The sequence below is a fragment of the Nerophis ophidion genome, linkage group LG16, assembly GCF_033978795.1.
Source record: "Nerophis ophidion isolate RoL-2023_Sa linkage group LG16, RoL_Noph_v1.0, whole genome shotgun sequence".
Lineage (NCBI taxonomy): Eukaryota > Metazoa > Chordata > Actinopteri > Syngnathiformes > Syngnathidae > Nerophis > Nerophis ophidion.
Genome location: NC_084626.1, coordinates 38,184,845 through 38,200,765, shown reverse-complemented (window position 1 = coordinate 38,200,765; position 15,921 = coordinate 38,184,845). Strand labels below are relative to the sequence as shown.

Here is a 15,921-nt window from a genome sequence, read left to right as displayed (position 1 = left end):
CAAATAAAAATAACGTATAGTTCTAATTTATATCTTTCAGTAGACTTTATATGGATGCGCTAAAAACTACAACATTGCTGACGGGGAGAAAACATAGTTAAAGGGGGCTTGGCCTGAAGGAAGACTTCCGCACATACATAAGACTGCCCACAAAACGACGCATTCTTAAGTGACAGAATGCGAGTAGTGGAAGGTCTGTAAAACCAAATCTATGAGAAAGATTGACCAAATTTAGAAAAAAAAATCATAATGCGACCCTTTTACTGTTCCGAAAATTAAATAAACTGTGACCTCACGACCAAGCTACGCCCGGAACCGTAATTATGGCATACCGTTGCACCCCTACTAAGAAAACATGTAAGGAGTGGGAGTAACTTAGACTTGGACTATGCATTAAAATCCAAAACATTTTTTTACCAGTTTAACGATAGCAAAATTAAAACTCCCTTTAAGTCAAAATCACCATGACTGTGCACAACTACTAATTTAAATACACTTAAATAAAAAAAAAGAAAACTAAATTCCGCAAAACCTCAGCAATTAACAGTAATACTTGTCAAACGCTGGTGGGTCACAGTGAGGTTTGGGGTTGTGAAAGGCAGGCATTAGTACAAACCTTGTTTCCATATGAGTTGGGAAATTGTGTTAGATGTAAACATAAACTGAATAAAATGATTTGCAAATCATTTTCAACCCATATTCAGTTGAATATGTTAGAAAGACAACATATTTGATGTTCAAACTGATAAACATTTTTTTGTGTGCAAATAATCATTAACTTTAGAATTTGATGCCAGCTACACGTGACAGAGAAGTTGGGAAAGGTGGCAATAGATAAAGTTGAGGAATGCTCATCAAACACTTATTTGGAAAATCCCACAGGTGTGCAGGCTAATTGGGAACAAGTAGGTGGCATGATTGGGTACAAAAAACAGCTTCCCAAAAAATGCTCAGTCTTTCACAAGAAAGGATAGGGCAAGGTACACCCCTTTGTCCACAACTGCGTGAGCAAATAGTCAAACAGTTTAAGAACAACATTTCTCAAAGGGCAATTGGAAGAAACTTAGGGATTTCAACATCTACGGTCCATAATATCATCAAAAGGTTCAGAGAATCTAGAGAAATCACTCCACGTAAGCGGCATGGCCGGAAACCAACATAGAATGACCGTGACCTTCGATCCCTCAGATGGCACTGTATCAAAAACCGACATCAATCTCTAAAGGATATCACCACATGGGCTCAGTAACACTTCAGAAAACCACTAAATACAGTTTGTAACTGCATCTGTAAGTGCAAGTTAAAGCTCTACTATGCAAAGCAAAAGCCATTTATCAACAGCATCCAGAAACACCACACGCTTCTCTGGGCCCGAGATCATCTAAGATGGACTGATGCAAAGCGGAAAAGTGTTCTGTGGTCTGATGAGTTCACATTTAAAATTTTTGGGGGAAATATTTGACATTGTGTCATCCGGACCAAAGGGGAAGCGAACCATCCAGACTGTTATCGACGCAAAGTTCAAAAGCCAGCATCTGTGATGATATGGGGGTGCATTAGTGCCCAAGGCATGGGTAACTTACACATCTGGGAAGGCACCATTAATGCTGAAAGGTACATACAGGTTTTGGAACAACATATCCTGCCATCTAAGCGCCGTCTTTTTCATGGACGCCCCTGCTTATTTCAGCAAGACAATGCCAAACCACATTCAGCACGTGTTACAACAGCGTGGCTTTGTAAAAAAAAGAGTGCGGGTACTTTCCTGGCCGGTCTGCAGTCCAGACCTGTCTCCCATCGAAAATATGTGGCACATTATGAAGCGTAAAATACGACAGCGGAGATCCCGGACTGTTGAATGACTGAAGCTCTCCATAAAACAAGAAGGGAGAAGAATTCCACTTTCAAAGCTTCAACAATTAGTTTCCTCAGTTCCCAAACGTTTATTGAGTGTTGTTTCAAAGCTTCAGCAATTAGTTTCCTCAGTTCCCAAACGTTTATTGAGTGGTGAACAGGGCATGTTCACCACTGTGATGTAACACAGTGGTGAACATGCCCTTTCCTAACTACTTTGGCACGTGTTGCAGCCATGAAATTCTAAGTTAATTATTATTGGCAAAAAAAATATATCTTGTCTTTGTAATGCATTCAACTGAATATGGGATGAAAAGGATTTGCAAATCATTGTATTCCGTTCGGGCTTCACGGTGGCAGAGGGGTTAGTGCGTCTGCCTCACAATACGAAGTTCCTGCAGTCCTGGGTTCAAATCCAGGCTCGGGATCTTTCTGTGTGGAGTTTGCATGTTCTCCCCGTGAATGCGTGGGTTCCCTCCGGGTACTCAAGCTTCCTCCCACTTCCAAAAACATGCACCTGGGGATAGGTTGATTGGCAACACTAAATTGGCCCTAGTGTGTGAATGTGAGTGTGAATGTTGTCTGTCTATCTGTGTTGGCCCTGCGATGAGGTGGCGACTTGTCCAGGGTGTACCCCGCCTTCCGCCCGATTGTAGCTGAGATAGGCGCCAGCGCCCCCCGCGACCCCAAAAGGGAATAAGCGGTAGAAAATGGATGGATGGATGTATTCCTTTCATATTTACATTGAACACAATTTCCCAACTTATATGGAAACGGGGTTTGTGTAACAATGCACAGCCCAGTGAATCATTGAGGCACAAATTTTCCAGTTCAAGTTAAATATATTTCTGTGTATTTTTTGTGATGCAAAGTGTTCATGTGGGCTGTAGCGTCAGACATCTGTGTTAGAGCGAGGGTATTAGTGTGTGAGTGTGTGTGTGTGTGTGTGTGTGTGTGTGTGTGTGTGTGTGTGTTGTGGGGGGAGTTAGCGGGAGGTTGGCCCAGGAATTAGGAGGGATGAGCGAGGGAGCCCCGGCCCTAATCTAGCAACTGGTGTTGGCTTGGAACTTGTGGAGAGCCCTCCATTCTTGGCCACGCTTGGCTTAGCAGCAGACAAAGATGAGAACTAAGCCGGCTTGGTACTGTGACAGCTTCCCTTAATCAGTGTGATCATCATACTGTCGTACTGCCAGTTTGGGGCTCGTCACACATCTTTAGGCGCAAGGATGGAGCACTTGCTGCAAATAGTTTGACAACTAAAGCATATATTAATTGTTTTCTTGTTTTATTAAACTTTTTGCCAGTGATTCAAGAAGGACTTACGGCTGTTCTTGAATATAACAGTACAAAATTTGTTTCCCAGCAATCATTTTGACGTCGTAAAACATTAAGCGCTTAACTTTTTCCATATTTTTTTTGTATTACAGCTTTATTCCAAAATGGGTAAATTCATAGTTTCCCCTCAAAATTCTAAACACAAACCCCATAATGACTATTGTGAAGACAATTGTTTTGTGGAAAATGTCTACATATAACAAAACTAAAAAGTTACATGTACATAAGGCCTTTGCAATAACACTGGAATGTAAGATCGGGTGCATCAACAAAGGGTTGGGCAAAGTTTTTGGATGCTTACCTTTGTGAGATTACTTGGATCAGTTTTAATAAATTTGCAAACATTTCCCCATAACTTAGTTTGTTATTTTAATAATGTGTTGGGTTTAACATTTTGAGGAAAATAAATTAAATGAATCCATTTAGGAATGAGGCTTGACTGTAACAAAATGAAAAAAGTTAACTGTATTAGGTAATTTAAAGAGAGGTTGCCATGCCGCAAAAATCGCATGATGATTTAATAACTTAATGTTTACAGCAGTTACTGTGGTGGGACTCTTTGAAAACCCCACGATTTGACTCATATAGTGCAGTGGTTCTCAACCTTTTTTCAGTGATGTACCCCCTGTGAACATTTTTTTAATTCAAATACCCCTTAATTAGAGCAATGCATTTTTGCTTGCAAAAAAGAGATAAAGAAGTAAAATAAGGCACTATGTCATCAGTTTCTGATTTATTAAATTGTACAACAGTGAAAAATATTGCTAATTTGTAGTGGTCACTCTTGAACTATTTGGAAAAAAATATATAAAAATAACTAAAAACTTGTTGAAAAATAAACTATTGATTCAATTATAAATAAAGATTTCTACACATAGAAGTAATCATCAACATAAACTGCCCTCTTTGGGGATTGTAATAGAGATCCATCTGGATTCCTGAACTTAATTCTAAACATTTCTTCACGAAAAAAGAAATTTTTAACATCAATATTTATGGAACATGTCCACAAAAAATCTAGCTGTCAACACTGAATATTGCATTGTTGCATTTCTGTTCACAGTTTATGAACTTACATTCATATTTTGTTGAAGTATTGTTCAATAAATATATTTATAAAGGATTTTTGGATTGTTGCTATTTTTAGAATATTTTTGAAAAATGTCACGCACCCCTTGGCATACCTTCAAGTACCCCCAGGGGTACGCGTACCCTCATTTGAGAACCACTGATATAATGGTACATCTTGAATCAATATCTATGCATATCTATATCTATATATGTACATTCTTCACGAAAATGGGAATATATGAACATCCTAGCAGTCAGCATCCTAATGACAGCGTTTTGAATGAATGCCTAAATGAGCAAAATATGTAAATATTAAATGTTATTAAAAATGTGCCCCTTTACATATTTATTATACATACGAATACAAATACATACTACAAACTCAAAATTGTTCATACATATATACATACAGTATATAGGTGCATTTATTCATGCATACATACCCGCACACATTGGTACTTACCCAGATACATAGGTACATACGCTCCCACATACCTACACAAATACAGTACATACATACACACACACGGTACTTACATCCATATGCACATTCACTGTACAAACATACGTGTACACATACTGTACATATACAAGCACGAATGCACACACACAGTCATATAATCACGTTTCATTAAAACATATGTTAACGTTGTTCCTCCAAGGTAAACTGGGTAAAACACGGAACACTGACAACGGTTAATCTATTGTTACTATAACAATCTACAAGGTTAATACAGAGTTCTTCTCTTTCTACCCCTCCATTCATCTGTGTTTGTTTGTAATTCAAGTTATCATCACATATGTGTTGTTGCATTTGAAACAATCGTATTTTTGAGGTTATTATTTTTACTAATTATCAATAGTGCTGTTGCTATTGGTATTTTTATTGCTCCATTTGTAGTGCAATAATGTTCATTGTCATTTGTGTGTTATTTACTTCACTAACTGGTTCTTTGCTATCACTTTTCGTATCAAATTTGTTGTTGTTGTTGTGTCTCTATCTTTTCCCGCTCTTGTCCCTGCAATTTCTCCCTCTGTCTTTTTTTTCCCCCTCTTTCTATTTCCTCCTCCTCTGGTCCGGCTGCGCCAAACATTAATATAAATCAATTTATTAAAGCCAAATACAAATAAGGCAACAAGAGAAGTATCCCGCACTTGTCTATTGCAAAGTAAATCTGTACAGCAAATATGTGCATCTACATCAACAATATGATGTGCCTGAGTGGCTGGACAGGATTCAATAAAATAACAGAAAATCGATAAATAAATGTGCATGTTACTAAATTACGAATAAACTTATATCACAATGTATAAAACCCTAATGGAGGTGTTTGGATGTTTTTTTAAGGGCTTTGTAGGAGGAATTGCACGGCTCCCATGGGCTCCATTGTAAGCAGACTTTAGATTTAATTTATTTAATATTTAAAATGCAAAAAATATATAACATCCATCTTCATAATGATCGTCATAATGATTGTGAACGATAGGCAAAATTCCCGCCAAAATTTCACCTTTAACAATGCAAGCTCGTACAAATTCATGATTTGCTTCATTTGTGTTCTTCTTCACTAAGGAAAACACATTGTGTGATGATAAAAAAATCTTGACGTCCATCCATCCATCCATCCATCATCTTCCGCTTATCCGAGGTCGGGTCGCGGGGCCAGCAGCCTAAGCAGGGAAGCCCAGACTTCCCTCTCCCCAGCCACTTTGTCCAGCTCTTCCCGGGGGATCCCGAGGCCTTCCCAGGCCAGCCGAGAGACATAGTCTTCCCAACGTGTCCTGAGTCTTCCCCGTGGCCTCCTACCGGTTGGACGTGCCCCAAACACCTCCCTAGGGAGGCGTTCGGGTGGCATCCTGACCAGATGCCAGAGCCACGTCATCTGGCTCCTCTCGATGTGAAGGAGCAGCGGCTGTACTTTGAGTTCATCTCTAAGGGAGAGCCCCGCCACCCGGCGGAGGAAACTCATTTCGGCCGCTTGTACCCGTGATCTTATCCTTTCGGTCATGACCCAAAGCTCATGACCATAGGTGAGGATGGGAACGTAGATCGACCGGTAAATTGAGAGCTTTGCCTTCCGGCTCAACTCCTTCTTCACCACAACGGATCGGTACAACGTCCGCATTACGGAAGACCCCGCACCGATCCGCCTGTCGATCTCACGATCCACTCTTCCCTCACTCGTGAACAAGACTCCTAGGTACTTGAACTCCTCCACTTGGGGCAGGGTCTCCTCCCCAACCCGGAGATGGCACTCCACCCTTTTCCGGGCGAGAACCATGGACTCGGACTTGGAGAGGCTGATTCTCATTCCGGTCGCTTCACACTCGGCTGCGAACCAATCCAGCGAGAGCTGAAGATCCCGGCCAGATGAAGCCATCAGGACCACGCCATCTGCAAAAAGCAGAGACCTAATCCCGCGGCCACCAAATCGGAACCCCTCAACGCCTTGACTGCGCCTAGAAATTCTGTCCATAAAAGTTATGAACAGAATCGGTGACAAAGGACAGCCTTGGGGGAGTCCAACCCTCACTGGAAACATGTCTGACTTACTGCCAGCAATGCGGACCAAGCTCTGACACTGATCATACAGGGAGCGGACCGCCACAATAAGACAGTCCGGTACCCCATACTCTCTGAGCACAAAGCACATGTAGACTGGTTGGGCAAACTCCCATGCACCCTCAAGAACCCTGCCGAGAGTATAGAGCTGGTCCACAGTTCCACGACCAGGACGAAAACCACACTGTTCCTCCTGAATCCGAGGTTCGACTATCCGGCGTAGCCTCCTCTCCAGTACACCTGAATACACCTTACCGGGAAGGCTGAGGAGTGTGATCCCACGATAGTTGGAACACACCCTCCGGTCCCCCTTCTTAAAGAGAGGGACCACCACCCCGGTCTGCCAATCCAGAGGTACCGCCCCCGATGTCCAGGCAATGCTGCAGAGTCTTGTCAACCAAGACAACCCCACAGCATCCAGAGCCTTAAGGAACTCTCATCTCATCTAACCCCGGGGCCTTGCCGCCGAGGAGCTTTTTAACTACCTCAGCAACCTCAGCCCCAGAAATAGGAGAACCCACCACAGAATTCCCCAGGCACCGCTTCCTCAAAGGAAGACGTGTTGGTGGGATTGAGGAGGTCTTCGAAGTATTCCCTCCACCGATCCACAACATCTGCAGTCGAAGTCAGCAGAACACCATCCGCACCATACACGGTGTTGGTAGTGCACTGCTTCCCCTTCCTGAGGCGGCGTATGGTGGTCCAGAATTGCTTCGAAGCCGTCCGGAAGTCGTTTTCCATGGCTTCCTCGAACTCTTCCCATGTCCGAGTTTTTGCCTCCACGACTGCTAAAGCTGCACACCGCTTGGCCCGTCGGTACCCATCCATTGCCTCCGGAGTCCTATGAGCCAAAATAACCCGATAGGACTCCATATTCAGCTTGAAGGCATCCCTCACTGCTGGTGTCCACCAACGGGTTCTGGGATTACCGCCACGACAGGCACCAACAACCTTGCGGCCACAGCTCCAATCAGCCGCCTCGACAATAGAGGTACGGAACATGGTCCACTCAGACTCAATGTCCCGCACCTCCCTTGTGACATGTTCAAAGTTCTTCCGGAGGTGGGAGTTGAAACTCTCTCTGACAGGAGACTCTGCCAGACGTTCCCAGCAGACCCTCACAATGCGCTTGGGCCTGCCAGGTCTGTCCGGCATCCTCCCCCACCATCCCAGCCAACTCACCACCGGTAGAAAGCTCCGCCCCTCTCTTCACCCGAGTGTCCAAAACATGAGGCCGCAAATCCGATGACACAACTACAAAGTCGATCATGGAACTGCGGCCTAGGGTGTCCTGGTGCCAAGTGCACATATGGACACCCTTATGTTTGAACATGGTTTTTGTTATGGACAATCCGTGACGAGCACAAAAGTCCAATAACAAAACACCACTCCGGTTTAGATCCGGGCGGCCATTCTTCCCAATCACGCCTCTCCAGGTTTCACTGTCGCTACCAACATGAGCGTTGAAGTCCCCCAGTAGGACAAGGGAATCACCCGGGGGAGCACTTTCCAGTACTCCCTCGAGTGTACCCAAAAAGGGTGGGTACTCTGAACTGCTGTTTGGTGCGTAAGCACAAACAACAGTCAGGACCCGTCCCCCCACAAGAAGGCGGAGGGAAGCTACCCTCTCGTCCACTGGGTTGAACTCCAACATGCAGGCTTTAAGCCGGGAGGCAACGAGAATTTGCCACTCCAGCCCGTCGCCTCTCACTGCCGGCAACGCCAGAGTGGAAGAGAGTCCAGTCCCTCTCGAGAGAACTGGTTCCAGAGCCCTTTTAGGGACCGTAACATCATCAAAAGGTTCAGAGAATCTGGACAAATCATTGCATGTAAGCGGCAAGGCTAAAAACCAACATTTAATGCCTGTGACCATCGATCTCTCAGGCTTTACTACATCAAAAACCGACATAAGTATGTAAAGGATATCACCACATTGGCCCAGGAACACTTCAGTACACCACTGTCAGTAACTAAAGTTTGTTGCTACATCTGTGAGTACAAGTTAAAACTGTACTATGCAAAACACAGCCGTTCGTCAGCAACACCCAGAATACCCGCCTGCTTCGCTAGGCGCGAGCTCATCTAAAATGGACTGATGCAAGGTGGAAAAGTGTTCTGTGGTCTGACAAGTCACTGGTTTTGGGTTTTGTAGCTATGTCTCTTGTACTTGATATTTTTACAATCAATATCTGTGTAGACCCATCCTTTCGTTTACGTTGATAAGGGCTCGCTTGCTGTTAGTGGTGAACTATTGTATCATCCTATGGCATGTAGCGAAACATGTTTAGCTATTCATCGTCCTGCAGGGATGATATTTGTAAGAAACATAGTTTATTTGTCGCCATGGAGGCAAGGATTAGTGATTTAAAAGTAGTTAAACCATGACGGAGAGATAATAGGCGCTTGGTAGCTATCAGCTTGCTATGTTTAAAAGCATCGTTTGCAGAGCAACGCTTCAGTGTTTATAGCTACACCTTTATCATTAGGTTTAAAGCCAAAATACGACCATTCTCCCTTCTCTGTCTTAACAATGTTTCTGCTTGCAAGTGCTGTGTATGTGTGTGTTGACCAGCATGCGCCGCGACTTGTATGCCATATTCTCTCATTGAGCAGGAAAGACTGGGAATATATTTGCCCTATAATATATAAAAAGGGCCTTGCCATTTGTAAATTAAATTAACATTTTACTGACTATTTCTGAGTTTTCAGTAGTGCGAGATGACGTGTGTTTCTTTTAGGCTATATACGGGATGCATACTTTTGTTTTTCAATGGGTGCTCATTTGATTTTTCAAATGACTGTTGGCAACCAGCTTCACTTGGTGTGTTCTTTATTTGTTTCTACCCCAAATATGCTATAGTTTTTCTGGGTTAACAACTCACAAAAATTACCTCATTGTTAATGAATGTTTTTGTTTGACCCCAGAACAGATTAATTCAATTTCCATTGCATGTGAAAGATCAAATTGTGTAAGTCTTAGAAGTAATTTATTTATTGAAAGAGATGACATCACAGGCGGGGATAGAAAGAAGTAAGACTATGGGAGGTGTTAAAGGGGAACATTATCACCAGACCTATGTAAGCGTCAATATATACCTTGATGTTGCAGAAAAAAGACCATATGTTTTTTTAACAGATTTCCGAACTCTAAATGGGTGAATTTGGCGATTTGAACACCTTTTAATTGTTCGCTGTCGGAGCGATGACCTTTCACCCGTGACGTTACAATGGGAAGCCATCCACCATTTTCTCAAACACATTACACGCACAAGTCAAATCATCCATCCATCCATCCATTCTCTACCGCTTATTCCCTTTCGGGGTCGCGGGGGGCGCTGGCGCCTATCTCAGCTACAATCGGGCTGAAGGCGGGGTACACCCTGGACAAGTCGCCACCTCATCGCAGGGCCAATACAGATAGACAGACAACATTCACACTCACATTCACACATTAGGGCCAATTTAGTGTTGCCAATCAACCTATCCCCAGGTGCATGTCTTTGGAAGTGGGAGGAAGCCGGAGTACCCGGAGGGAACCAACGCATTCACGGGGAGAACATGCAAACTCCACACAGAAAGATCCCGAGCCTGGATTTGAACCCAGGACTGCAGGACCTTCGTATTGTGAGGCAGACGCACTAACCCCTCTTCCACCGTGAAATCAGCTCTGTTATTTTCCGTTTTTTCGACTGTTTTCCGTACCTTGGAGACATCATGCCTCGTCGGTGTGTTGTCGGAGGGTTTAACAACACGATTAGGGACGGATTCAAGTTGTCTAACGTGGAGTTTGCATTGATTAGCACGGCATGCTAATCAATGCTAACATGGCAGAAATGGCAAGAATGTGTGGATATTCAGCGACACTCAAAGCAGATTCATTTCCAACGATAAAGTCAACGAAATCACAAAGGTGAGTTTTGTTGATGTTATTAACTTATGTGCTAATCAGACATATTTGGTCACAGCATGACTGCCAGCTAATCGATGCTAACATGCTATTTAGGCAAGCTGTATGTACATTTGTAGCTATATTTGCATCCAGCCTTTGCCTCCACCCACATTTAATGCCAAACAAACACTTACCAATTGACGGATTGAATTTGCTCCCGTGGTCAAAAGATGCATTCGTTGGTTAGAAGGCAATCGCTGAATGACTTCAATAGCTATTCTCTCAATTGCTTCAGTTGGTTCTTCAATTTCGTTTTCGCTATCTGCCTCCACACTCCAACCATCCGTTTCAATACATTCGTAATCTGTTGCATCGCTTAAGCCGCTGAAATCCGAGTCTGAATCTGGATTTACAGATAGCGAAAATCAGGCACTTTAAAGCCTTTTTTCAGGATATTCCTTAATGGGTAAAATTTTGAAAAAAACTTCGAAAAATAAAATAAGCCACTGGGAACTGATTTTTTGGGGTTTCAACCCTTCTGAAATTGTGATAATGTTCCCCTTTAAGGCAGGAGGAGACGGAAAAAGTTAACAAAGTCACTCCAAACAGGAGAGTGTCTCTTAAACTATTAAACTCGTAGTAGTCGTCAATCAAAGTAATTGTGTTGCTACGTGTTCAGCAAATAAATCCTAAATGGGATTGATCCAATAATTAGATGGTCCAGGATTGATGCACGCAGCTGGACCAATGCAAAATCAGGTAATGTGATATATTATCTCCCTCTATGTTATCCTTAGTGAAGAAGAACACAAATGATGCAAGTCGTGAATGTTTGCCAGAGTTTGCACGACTCGTGGTCCACTGCATGGTCAGTTTGAGTAATTAGGGGCCAATTAGATGAAAGTAGATGTGGGGGAAGGGTCCTAGTAGGAATGGGATTTTTGGGGGTTGTGAAGTATCAGAAGTGGCTGTGGAAGGGAAAAACACACGCTCGCACACACACTGCCTGTTGTTGCTTGTGCTCCACTCCCAATAAACAAAGTCTTCCATTTCCAGCAGGAACACAGACAGACAATCCGAACTGGTTAAAGTGTGTCTTTCAGTGCAGCGTTCAACTGGCAAACATGCTCCTGGTCATCTTTCAGATGAGTCAGCCTGCTGGAATGTCAGGAATCTAACCTGCGATCTATTTACACAGCGCATATCCTTTCTCCCTGTCCATACGGCGCGCATGTACTGTCCACTCTTACCACTGTACTTGCTCACAGCGCTGGTGATGAATGACCGCGTCAGCTGTATGCACATTACTGGCTCATTTCTGCCGGTTAACAGTTGACGCTGCAGTGTGGACACGTGTTAAACATGTCGACGGGATATGGAGCATTCCCGTCACTGCTGGCTGCAGCCTTATCTCCTTGAAAGGGTGCTGCATTGTTATGTAAGCAGTGAGCAGAGTCCAACATGCAGCAAAGAAAAGGAGCAGTTTTGGGGAGGAAAAACTTTCCTCCTACTTTGTTTTGCTGCAAGCCTGCACAGCACACAGTCCACTTTATTATATCATTGCAGGATTTACACAATGCCTCTCTCATGGCTTCCATTTGAGACGACATCACAATTCAAAGAAGCATAAAGAGGCTCATTCAAACATGCATGACCCTTCTGTTTTCTACTTTGGCTCCTTCTCTTTGCAGTATTGTAAAAGACGACTGTGTCCGAGCCTGTGTGGTCAGTCTTCCCCTCCCCCCAGTCCTTCAGCTCTCACACACACATGTGGCAGAGGCTGGCCTAGCCCCCTTTTGCTTATTGTGTCCACTCATATATCAGGCTGCAGCTGACCAGTCCCTCCTCACGTCCTCTCCATCTGCCCTTCACTTTGCTCTTTTCCCTCCTTCCACCAGCGCACGTTTTCGCCAAAACACCTAATGAGGTCTACAATTCCGTGCTTTAATTATGATAGAAGCCTAATTTGTGTGCGTGTGTGTGTGTGTGTGCGTGTGTGTGTGTGTGTGTGTGTGTGTGTGTGTGTGTGTGTGTGTGTGTGTGTGTGTGTGTGTGTGTGGAGGCTAAGGGCATGTTAATGGGTGCTTCTGTGCAGGACTAATGAGAGGCTGTTGACACCAGCTTACTAACGATCCAGTTTACATTCACACAATCGCTTCACCCTGGTAACCGGCCACTAAAACGGGCTAACATCAGACTGTTGATGTCAACCCAGCCGGTAATGAGAATAATATTTGGACTCGCTCGTGCATGCGACAAAGAAGCAATTAAAATAGCCGCAGTGTTAAAAATAAAGGATCAGAAATCTAACAAGAAGCTGAGAGACTTTTTCGGAGAGAGGAATGTGACAAATGCATGCTACCACGACTTGGGTCTGGCCTAAAATAAGACCCTACATTCCCTGAAGATACCCCACTCCTTTTATTTTTATTTTCCTTCACAAAAATGCACAAATAAATCCAGGTAGCATTATTCCAATCAGGTTGGCGGCGTAATCCTGTTAAAGCTAGCCCTAATCAATACACAGTCAATCAATAGAAGCATATTCATCAGGCTGGGGAGTAGCCTCTTCTGGTTATCACAATTATTTGGGAGTGCTGCATTCTGGTGTGTTTTTGCACTACTAAAATGCATCTGATTTGACATTGGGCCCTACAAGAAACACACGTTGAGGAAAGAATGGTTCACCTACACCAGGTTTTTGCAAACGTATTTATTATTTATTATTGGGTAACCTGATGTAAGCTATTGATTATAATGAATGCACAGGCTGCCTCTTTTGTTCTTTATCATTAGTTTATGCATCATACGTGTTCATGTTCTGCCAAATGTACATTTCCACCCAAATTTGGTCCCAGTTTACGTATTCCGTCACGGTTATTGTACAGCAAACATTACAGGTAACAAACTCATTATGCTTTTGTTATTGAGTATGGTCTCAAAATAAGTCACCATAGGGGCAAAGAAATTTTCAAATGTCAGCACTTTTTATAAAGAAGACAAGCAACACTATTTAATTCAAGAATGAACTAGAAGCAAAGTACAACGGTGGCATTCACTCTCCCTCCCTCTCCGTTCATCGCAGTCTTTGCCAACAACAGTATTCACTAATCCATTTAAATCCTCATTTATTTGTGTTTCACATTGTTTTCTGAATGTGAAACTACTGTATATTGATTCTCTATATTCTCTCTTTTTGGACGTTTGTTAACAAAATCAATGGATTTATAATATTATTTTATCTGATACCATTTATTATGGGGGAAATGTGCCTTGGGTTTTGCACCATTAGGTCTTTGTCAGGCCTTTTGGAACTATTACTAACAAAAACTGAGGTACTACTGTATAAATTGAGTTTGTAATACACTAGTGAATAGTTTAAGCAATATGAATTGTTTGTTTTTGCCAAGTTGTGAATGCATGAGAGGACAGACAAGGGTATTATCTTGAAGGAGCGTCTAAACAAACTCGCGCTATAGTCACACGGAGGCTGCACAAGTTCTGTGAAATTCCTCAATACAAAGCCTGGAGACTCAGCTGTAAAATCCATGAGCACGTCTGTCCTCGCTACAGGACTTCCCCGGACTTGTTGCCCTCTGCTGCCACGGACTGAGGTACTAGATACTACAAACAGGCTCAGAGACAGCTTCTCTCCCAAAGCTGTCACCATTATGAACTCTAACTTATAATAATAATAATAATAATTCACTCCTATACAATATCATGCCCTAATAGCCTACTGTGCAATACTACCCTTCGAGTGCAATACGTCCGACACTGATTGTTATTTCTTACTTCGGTACTCTTGTCTTGTTCTGTATATTGTACAGTATTTTGTATTTCTATAGTGTTTTGTATATTACACAGGATTGCTTATTATTTTCATTGGATAGTAGTCTGTTTATTTCAATTGTTAGTTTTTTCCTTTATTACCTCTTGTGTTATTTATTTCATCCCATATTTGTTCCCACTACTTAAGTTGGAGTCTTTAATCTCGTTATATGCAAATATAATGACAATAAAGTCCATTATATTCTATTCCAGTGCTTGATATCCATGCAGACTTACTGTAAGGGGTGACAGGACTGAGCATTCTGCAGCCCTGGCCCCACGTGCGAAAGGACAGGGTCCACTCGGTGCTAGTGAGAGCCCAGCTGCATTCTGCTGGATCCCCCTGGGCTCCGGCTAGTCAGGCGGCTGCGAGGTGAGCTAGTAAGCGGACCTCTGCACCCTTCCATGGTTCATGTCACACCTTAAGGCAGCTGGGACACCTGAGGAACGCACACATGTCAGAGGCGTCAGACACTTTAAAAGATCGGCTCGTCAATTCCTACCCATGGTCAAAGTTTAACTGGTCAACAAATAGAAACAGACCTCCTTATCCTGTGTATTCAAAATAGTTTGAATGGTATACGGAAACGGACAAGTTTGAGTCCGCTAAAGCTCGCAAGCACTGCAAAGCTCTCAAATCAAACAGATGAGGGGGAAGAACAATTTGCAAGAGCGAACACGTGAAAGAATGTCTAAAAAATCATGACTTTTAGGAGCCATCCTTGAGGACCCATTCTCTTCCCCTGAAATCACCTATACAGGACAAGCTGGTGAGAATGCCAGGCATGCCAAGCAGAACACATACACGACATACCACATGAACAGCCAAAGCTTTACTGACCTGATCATGCATCTGCTTGATTTGAAAAATTAATCCACTATTCCACAAAACCGAGAGAGGGAGAGAACGAATGTGTGTGTAAATTGTGTGTATGTGGCTTGGACTCTCTTGTGGGACCATATCTTTCTCTCCTCCACTCCCTTGATCGCCCGGCAGCTCCCTCCCTCTCCTAGTGACAACAGAGCACCACATACATCCCCTCCCCCAATTGCACAAACCCTCCCCCCTTTTGTTAAAACTATTTCAGCAGGAAGAGAGAGAGAGGTGGGGGGGAAGTGACCAATCATGCCATGTCAGTGGAGCAAGCTTCCCCCTGCGGTGCATGCATGCTTGAATGTGTGTGTGCATCCATGTGCGTGTGTGTGTGTGTGTGTGTGTGTGTTATCATTTGGGACAGTTTGATAAATGAGCGTAGATGCAAGACACACGCCACTGAAAAATTGTGAATTTTCTCCTCAGCTGACCACATGAGAAGTTCAGTCATTGTCAATGACTTCTATTGATCCAGCACATTGATCTGGGTATTGTTGGAAGGGT

General features: G+C 43.2%; 1 protein-coding gene across 2 annotated transcripts in view; it reads right to left on the bottom strand.

The window, feature by feature from the left end:
• The window catches only part of LOC133535373 (fidgetin-like), a 41,250-nt gene extending 25,706 nt beyond the window's left edge, over positions 1–15,544 (bottom strand). For both annotated transcript variants that reach the window (XM_061875158.1, XM_061875159.1), the window contains exons 1-2: positions 15,385–15,544; positions 14,781–14,983 (exon numbers count right to left, since the gene is read on the bottom strand). In XM_061875158.1, the coding sequence (XP_061731142.1) occupies positions 14,781–14,805 (25 nt within the window). In that variant the 5' untranslated portion in view covers positions 14,806–14,983; positions 15,385–15,544. The remainder of the gene's footprint in view (positions 1–14,780; positions 14,984–15,384) is intronic.
• Between the last annotated feature and the right edge of the window lie 377 nt (positions 15,545–15,921).